This window comes from Xyrauchen texanus, chromosome 44 (assembly GCF_025860055.1).
Source record: "Xyrauchen texanus isolate HMW12.3.18 chromosome 44, RBS_HiC_50CHRs, whole genome shotgun sequence".
Lineage (NCBI taxonomy): Eukaryota > Metazoa > Chordata > Actinopteri > Cypriniformes > Catostomidae > Xyrauchen > Xyrauchen texanus.
In genome coordinates this window covers 31,503,741-31,512,848 of record NC_068319.1, presented here as the reverse complement: position 1 = coordinate 31,512,848, position 9,108 = coordinate 31,503,741, and the positions used below count along the sequence as shown (strand labels likewise).

The following is a 9,108-nucleotide window of genomic DNA, read 5'->3' as shown; positions in this document are numbered from 1 at the left end:
AGTACGTCTTCTCGTGACTGTCAAACACACCAGTAGCAAAATAGCACCAAAATGATTGACAGGCAGAAAGCACATCAAAGTCTTCTGATTGGCTGATAAAAAAATGTGTCACATTTTTGTTTGCTGTTTACACAGTCTATTCCTTTCACAGACCAGTTAGATATCTCAAGACAGTTATTTCAGGGAGAAGGAACATTTTCTGCACATCATTCCATAAAGAAAATCACTTACAGCAGCTATAATATCACATAAAGGGGGGCCCCACATTGAAATGCATATGATTGGAAGTGAATGGAGCACAATGACTGGTGTAGTCTATTGTTCATGCACCTTAACAAAAGTTAATCAGCAGTTAAATACTTAAGTAATATCACGGGCAAAAGCGCTGTTGTTCTGACTATCAGCACGGCTGTGACTCGGCCAAAGTAATGTTGCAGTTCAACAAACAAGTTGCAGATAAAAAATGGCCAGTTCAATTGTGCATCACTTCTCCGCCAGTGAAAATATTTCCAAAAGTAGCCAAAACATCAAGCAAAACTCGCTCTCTTAGTCTGGTTTTAAACAAGTTGTGTTTCATTGGTGAAATCATCATTCAATCAACAGACAACACAGAAAAGCATTTACATTAGATTTGAAATCATTATTTTCTGCTTTTGATGTCAAATCGTAAACCGGCATGTGCACAACCTTTTCAAAAAGAGTCACTTCTGACTAACTTTCAGCAAATTGCCCACTCATTATTTTCAAATGAAAATGAGCTAGTGATTTACCGTAAATGTTCGGTAGTGGTGAACATGCTGCAAACCTTTGGTGACAATGAAGAGTTTACCACAACGCACATTTGCATGTGAAAATAATAAGTAGCGAATGTGCAGCAAATTGTAGACTGGTGAAGGTGTTTACATGCAATATAAAGTTGGGGTAATGGGCAAAATGCTGTGTGTGCCAATTGGTTTATGCTTAAAATGTCTATGACCTTACCCAGATAAAAGAAAACCATTTCAAAGTGTTTACATGACCACACGTTTTCGCCTTATTAAAGGAATAGTTCACCCAAACCATTGTGTACACACTGTGTACATGCGTCAAGTGCGAGGAAGTGTAATCATGCTTCAAATCGTGATCGCCAAGGAGACTGCAGATGGCAAGATTTATGGTGAAAAAGGAGTTGTATTTTGGTCTGTTTCTCACCCAAAATGATCGTATCATTTAAGGAGACTAGGATTAAACCACATGAGTCATATGGATTACTTTTATGCTGCCTTTATGTTCTTTTTGTAGCTTGAAATGATTGGACTCTGTTGGCATGCATTGTCTGAATATATTTAGTCTGTATCATATCTCCATCAAAATATCTTTGTTTGTGTTCCGTAGAAGAAATATATACGAGTTTGAGAAGACATAAGGGTGAATAAATCATGAGAGAATTTTCTTTTTATTCTTAAATCCCCACCACAATTTGGAAAGCCATGAACACAGACATGCTGAGTAATGCAAACAGTGACACATTGCAGTGCTTTTATACTAAATATCAGCACAAATGTAAGGACCGGAACTGACTGTTGTATAATGGGGACTTTTAGCTGCAGCTGCAGACTGGATGGCCACAGTGTTCTGTGTTCAACTGCACATGAGTGAATTAACTCAGTGCTTTCTGAAGTTAGAACCGTAACTGATGTGGTTGTAACCATTTACTACTGGATAATTGATACTTTAGTTTACTGAAACAGATTAGGAAAGTAAATGTAATGTTTTACAAGAGATGACGCAAAGTTAGCACAGAAGGAAGCCTAAACATCCTACTCAAAATTCACACGATAAATGTATTACCCACGGTTGGTTAAAATAGACTTTGAATTAAAAAAAAACAATAGCGTCAATAATATTAATAAAGGGGGTCTGGGTATCTCAGGGAGTATTGACACTGACTATCACAAGTTCGAATTCATGATGTGCTGAGTGACTCCAGCCTGGTCTCCTAAGCAACCAAATTGGTCTGGTTGCTAGGGAGGGTAGAGTCACATGGGGTAACCTCCTCGAGGTGGTTATTAGTGGTTCTCGCTCTCAGTGGGATAAGTTGTGCGTGGAGAGTAGCATGAGTCTCCACATGCTGTGAGTCTCCGTGGTGTCATGCAAGATGGGAGATCTCATACTGGGAGAAAAGGGGATAAATATAAAAAATACAAATAAATAAATACAAAATAATAATAATATTAATAAAAATACTAGGTTTTAGCCTGATGTTGTACAAAAGTAAAAATTCTTCTTCTGACAGTAGGTTATCTTTTAACACTACAAGAAACACATCTCTTGTTATTTTCAATGACATTTTGGGCATAATCAGAAAAGGTCATTTTTTTAATTCCGTTCGGCTAGTGGCGCAGAGATTACACATGACACTGATAACGTACGATAACAACACTGTTGGAGCGTAACTATTGTCAACTATTGTACAGGTATTTATTAAAAATAGACTAATATTTTGCCTAAGCTCTCTAATGATGTGTTTTGTGTGAATGTAATGTTGCAGTAATTAGCCAGTATATTGAAGAACAATTATCCTATGGAATTATACATTTCTTTCTTTATTTATACTCAGTTGTGGTAGAAAAGAAATCTTGATTTGCAATAAATACTACAATACAGTAAACTGAACATCAGTTCTTTGTACAGGTATATACATGGGAAGTGTTAGATGTAAATACTGTATGTATTTGATATATATGGTATATTTGTTATATATGAATTATATTTGAATAAGTGGAATTCTAGAAAACGTTAGGGACATAAAATGTTATTTACTGAACAACTTCCCTATAAGTTAAATTAACTCACAAAATGCCATATAGCTTTGTTATTTAATCATAGCTGTAATAAATTTGTCCTAAATGGCATTAGGATAGTATCTAGCATCAGGGTGAATGGCTGCAGTGGAACCTGTGGTGAATGTTTGTCCATTCAAAAGGAAGTAGGGGTAACTAATTGCTGTAATCGTTTCAGGCACAGGGACATGCATCATAGTGTTCTGGAGTGAAAGAGGGGGAGGAGGAACAGAAGATGTATTTAAAGGAAAATGTGGATAGGGCTTTGTCATGGCCAAAGTGAACTGGTTAACTTGTTCTTTTGAGAGCACAGGACAATGTGGTGAAGTGCTAGTTTGTTGATGTTTCACACGCTCAATCCTTGGATATGTAACTCCAGAATCTTCAAGGAAAGTTGCTTGAGGAGCTGAGATGGAAGGCCACTGAGCTCTCTGTATATCTGCTGAAGATGTCCTCTGATCAGAGCGTGATAAAGTCACTTGTTTTTTAGACAGAAGACGGGACCTTATTTCAGAGTTTGCATGAGATATTGAAGGTGACACCAAGTTTGGGGCATTCCAGTCTACGGTAGTACTGCCATCCATACCCCAATGAACAGGATTGGGTTTTTGAGGAAGAGCGTAGTAAGGTGTTGGGTTCTCAACGCAGGTTGGAGGAATATTTTTGAACAGTGGATTCACACCATTGTTATTTATGTTACATGGTGTTATGGGTGGATAAGATACCCTGGGGATATTGGAGAACATTTATTAAAAAACAGATTTCAGGATAACTGATAACTAAAAAGCATTTGATCATTTGATATTAAGGATTAGCAATTTGATCCTAAAATTCAATGTACAAACTCCTACCTCCTTTTAGCCATTTTGTAAGCTGCCTCCTTTTCGGCAATTAAGTTCTAGGATTATAAAAAAAACAACTCTTTGAAAGACACAATGTTTTGCCCTTTCTTAACAAATGGAAATAAATGTAATAAAATACATATTTTTTAAATCACACCATTCTTCAATTTTCTCATGTGAAGAGGACTAAAACAGAACCCTACCTGTGCAACAGAGGGTTGAGTAGACATCGATAACTGTAAACCTTTGCGTTTCCGAGCAGCATTGGTTTGTTTTTGAGATGGGGTCTCTTCTCCACCCATGGATTGAGGAGGCTGCTCCACTTTATTCTCAAGAGTGACGCCAGACTCTGTTACCCCAAAAATAATTTGTGGGTTTGAACTCTTATACGTCTTAAGAACTTCACTTGGCACACCATTATTCATGTCTTGCCATATAAGAACCTTAGAGGCATCATAAAGAAGGTGCTCTATACCAAACCATGACACTTTGCTGACCATTTCTTTGCAGGACCTAATAAAAAAAGCTTTTTCTTGGAGATATCTGCATGTTATAGACAGATGCTCTGCTTTGCCCACATCAAAAGTCCCTGGCAACTGATCCGATGGTGTTTCCACAAAAGCCATTATAACTTTGTGGACCCTTTCCAGACTTTCCAAATTGTCTCCAAAGTTGATCATAGCAGCCATAGGTACTGACAAAAAGAAGCTTTTAATATCATGCAAATTTCTGAGTGCTGCTTCTGCCTCTAGCAGCTCACGTTTACTTTTCAGATACATGTAGTAAGATGCACCAGGGGATGTGTGGAGCTGATGGTGCAGAGAGGATACGGCAGTGTAGTATTGCTGCAGTTTACTATAGCCCTCCTGCACCAGGACCTTTTGAAAAGAAGCAAATAATGATGACTGCTGCTGAAAGCCGACCTCCCCCTTGTAGAGTTCACCATAAAGGGAAGGATCATAGTAAAGCAAACTCCTAAAGGTAGGTTTTCCACTCAGAAAGTTGATTTTGTTTTCAACAAACTGCCATGTTTCCATCATCATCTGCAACTCCAAGAAAGAGTTCACCGCTTCGTACTTCAGGTCTACTTGTGCAGGTGGACAGTCTAAATATTGTTCCAAGATAAGATGCCTTGAAACAAAAGATTGGTTGAATGGAACTTTCTGATCTCGTTCAAAACTTGAAATGAAATACTGCAGCATGCTCTTGCATTTAGATTGCAGAGATCTAAGTTTGGTTAATGAGGTTGTTTGATCAGCCATTTTAAGAGTGTTTGAGATGTCACTGACACTATACTCACTCTCAGCAAATGTACTGCTCACATTTCCATTATAAATGATTTCTATTGTGTCCAAAGGTCGATTCGATTGACTCTTCCTTTCACATAAACGATTTATGTTCACTGAGTCTTGGGAGCAGGTGATGGGATTTTGTTGCCTTGTTGTACTTTTACTTTGCGTCCGGAATTGTGCATTGGGGGCATTGGTGGAGTTTTCAGTGGGAGCGTCATTCCTGTTGTTCACCTGGGCCCAAGCAAGAGGACTAGTTTTAAGTTTGTCAGTGTCTAGTGAACTGGTGCTGTCAGGACTGACACTTGTGAAAGAGGTACTTCTTGCCGTCTTTGATTCAAGCCTGCTGGTTCTTCTGGTCTGAGGTGAACGTCTATCCCTCTTGGATCCAGCAGGTGCTAGTAAGTAAACATTGGCTCCAGTTTGAAAATATTCACTTCCAGGAATCAACCTAGTTTGCGCAGAGGTGTCAGGGTATTCACTGGAATTGCCTTTTGTAATGGTGTCACTCCCCTGAGGCATATGGCTGGGCAAATTCACTGTGCAGTATTGGCCTTTTTCCGCTAACTTCTGTTTATGTGCTGTACTGTCGAGGGTTATCCACGCCACTGGTCTCTCCTTCAAATCTTCATTTACTGCTTCTTGTTTCTTGACAGTGGACTCAAATTTGGTCAGATAATCTCTTAGTTTAGAAATGAGCTGTGTTTCTGGAGAGTCTTTATCACAGTTTTCATTTTTTTCCAGTCTGGATAAATGACCATTTTCTTTTATTATGACAGTGCTTGCATGTTTGGTATTTGAAATGGAAATCCCAAACAAATTTGTTTCATTGCTCTTTGTGAGTTCTGAAGCATTCTCACACTGACCACTTGAAACTGGATCATCAGCAGTAAGATCAACAACATTATTTGATGTACATTTGAAAGCCTCTACAACACAATGCATTGAATCTGATGATGTCTCAAGCAATGCTTTTCCTTGACCTTTTGCCATTTTGATCTCTGTATTACTACTCCTAACACTGCTATAAGTAAACTTGTTAGTAGATGTTGATGGGTTATTACTTGGGGTATTTGCCAGCATCTCGCCTTTGTCTAAACACCTGAAGTTTAGATAAGTTTCTACACTAGCATTTGTCTCATTAAATGTTATATTATCCATTGCAACATCACAACAAATGTCTACCTCAGTCTTATCATGGATAGTATCCATCACTTTGAGTTCGGGAGTCATGTTTATCTGAAGATTAGTTGTGTGATTGCTGATTGCATTGCTTATTGTCATATCACTATGTGTTTCTAATACCTCACATTCCTGTAAATTCAATCGCTCAGTGGCTTCCGCATTGTCCTCCATTGATTTTTTCATTGTTTTCTGCTCCGCCCTGCCTAATGGAACTGATTCAGTTTCTGATGTCAGTTCCTGTAACATGCTTTCTTTGTCTAAGATTGTACTCTTATAGTCTGTCCTTGAATCATTCAACATACGTGCATGTGTTATCAAGGTTTTGTTTTGAGTTGAGCTGTTCTTGGATGTCTTAAATTGTCCCACTTCATCTACCATTACTGGAGTTGAATTAATAACATCTTCTGTTGGTTTTTTCTTGTTAGTGTCCATTGAATCTTGTGAATGTGGTTCTGTAGGTTTTGGTGTAAGATCTTTGTTAGTAGGAGATATGATTGGAGAACAATGGTTTTGGAGTAGTCTTTTATAATCATTAGTCTCTTGACAACCCTGAATGCATAACCGTTGACTTTCACAGTCCGCATGAGATGTGTGAGGGTCGGGTCCATTATCTTTTCTTTCTGTTAAGACTGTTTCAGAAGCATGTGAAGAACTATTTGAAGAGTCTGATGTTTCTTTACTGTACACTGATTTATGGGAACTCTCAGTTGACTTCATACAATTCTTTGCTTTCCAAAAATGTCTCTTCTTGAAATAGTTTGTCCTCCTCAGAGAATGAAAATTTGAAAGGGCTGAGTGCTGTTTTCGGATATGTGCCTTCTTCTTGCCTTGTCTCCTCAAACTTCTGTATTTAGCATGGTTGTACCTTTGTGCTAATAGTTGTATTAGTTCACAGTTATGGGTTCCAGTTTTCTTGTATCCTTCACTGCTGGCAATTTGGGTCTCTGGATTTTGGATCACTTTGCTGTTCCTGACATTTCTTCCTTTCATGAGGCCAGTCAGCCTCGTTTGTAGGCCTTTGATTTTTGAAAAGCGATCAGAGAGAGAACGTGTTTGTTTCGTATGGGCAGCAGTTTTGTTGGCTTTTAAAGTGACAATGAGATCTTCCCAAATCCTAATGTCTTTGCAGTGATCTTTGCTGTCTTTCTTTAGCTTGGCAATGGTGTTTGTAGGTCTACCCATAACTCTGGGTGTGAGGTAAGCTTTTGTAGAGAAAATATGCTTTCCATTTTTGCTTGCCAATAGTTGATCAAGTTGAAGTCTTGTGTACAATTCCCTATAATTTATGTTTTCTTCCATTTCAAGCTCTGCAGATATTTCAGAGCCTTCAGCACATGTAGTACCCCCTTTTTGATTTTGCCCATTCAGCACTTGTGTTACTTCCATTGTGGGGTTAAGACTACAGTTCTCTGATGCTTCACAGCTAGAGACTTCAACACAGCTTGCAATTTCCATAGAAGTGATGTTGTTTGCATACATAAGGGATGATTCGGGGCTAGTTTCTTCAACGAAGTAAACAACTGGAGTAGATTCATTCACAGGGTCCTCTACCACACATGTGGACAGCTCACTTTGACATACTATCTTGTGATTCATTTTACCTTCTATGTTGTGTCTAGTTACAGGCACTTGGGATTGCTTGGGATCAAATTGCACAATTTGTGCATCAGAGGCTAGCTCAGAAAGTTTTCCTGATGTATCAACCAGACCATCAGAATGGTCCACATAGTCCTGATGATTCTCTGGTAGAAGATCCAGCTTTTTTTCTACCAGCATTACAGAACTAGATTTTGGCTTATCTGGATGGTTTGTCTCATGAATGTCTGTGTTGCCAATGTTTCTAAAGCACTTCTCCCTGTGAGCAAAATCTGTTGAAGCATCGTAAGTTTTTGTTTGGCTCACATTAGACTGATTCTGTTTGCAAGTATTCTCTGTTGTGTGTAAAATTAGATTTTCTTTGGGTTCTCTTTCAGACAAACTGGACGCCTGCTGTGTCTCATTGACCTTTTGAGATAGCAACCCCTTCTTATACTTCTGAAAATAAACCTCATAGAAATGTATGCGGTCCATTAATGCTTGCTTTTGATCTAGTGACATATTTTCTAGTGACCAGATCTTTTGATGCCTCTGTTCCTCCTTCAGTCTGAAGTATTCAGCATATTTCTGGAATTTCATTTTGAATAACTTCATTGAGGGCAATGTTTCTGCTTTTTGCTTTGAGGAATGTCCACATTTGCTTGTTGAGGATTGTAGACAACAGCACTTATTTCTTTTATCCTTCTTTATGTCCATATGTGATGGCTCTTTTGGAACAGACTCAGTTCCAGCAAACACATCATTTACTTCCAGGGTTTGAGGGGTTGGTTTGCATTTTATTTCCTCACATCCTAAGGTGCTAAATGTTGTCTCTGCCTTTGAGAAATGTATCTGTTGGTTTGTTTCTCGCCTAGAGAGACGAGGATCCTTAACCAAGCGTGAAGAATACACTATGGTGGACATTTTGGACATGGATGGACTTTGAGGTATTGTGTCATATTTATCATCATTTCCTTCATTTGTACTTGAAGTAGTTAGTATTTGATTACATAGGCATTCTTCCTTTGCCAGTAAGCTTTGAGAGAAAGCAGTGTGATCCACATTTGGTGTGGAATCCTGACTGGCAGGAATCCAGTGCTGCTTTGGGTTGAGTGACTGAGTGTTTTCCATATTTTGAAACAGAGCCTCTATTCCTGCATTCTGAGGTGTATAATCTGGTACAAAATAGTCTGGCATGCTGAAATGTTTAAATGTAATGGTGGCAGTGTCTCCTTTGCCTCTTCTCTCAGCCACAGTACATGCCTTGAAATGGTCTACTGTTTCTACAGGGTTAGAGGGAAACATACATTCTCAAAGGGATTTCTGAAATTATTAGATACAAAATGTTGCGTAATGTATGACTGGGTGTGTTTATGATGTATTAATAAATACATA

General features: G+C 38.5%; 1 protein-coding gene across 3 annotated transcripts in view; it reads right to left on the bottom strand.

Moving 5' to 3' along the window:
- Positions 1-1,389: 1,389 nt before the first annotated feature.
- The window catches only part of LOC127636781 (uncharacterized), a 29,954-nt gene continuing 22,235 nt past the window's right edge, over positions 1,390-9,108 (bottom strand). For all 3 annotated transcript variants that reach the window (XM_052117510.1, XM_052117508.1, XM_052117511.1), the window contains exons 7-9: positions 3,868-8,996; positions 3,674-3,720; positions 1,390-3,548 (exon numbers count right to left, since the gene is read on the bottom strand). In XM_052117510.1, the coding sequence (XP_051973470.1) occupies positions 2,885-3,548; positions 3,674-3,720; positions 3,868-8,996 (5,840 nt within the window). In that variant the 3' untranslated portion in view covers positions 1,390-2,884. The remainder of the gene's footprint in view (positions 3,549-3,673; positions 3,721-3,867; positions 8,997-9,108) is intronic.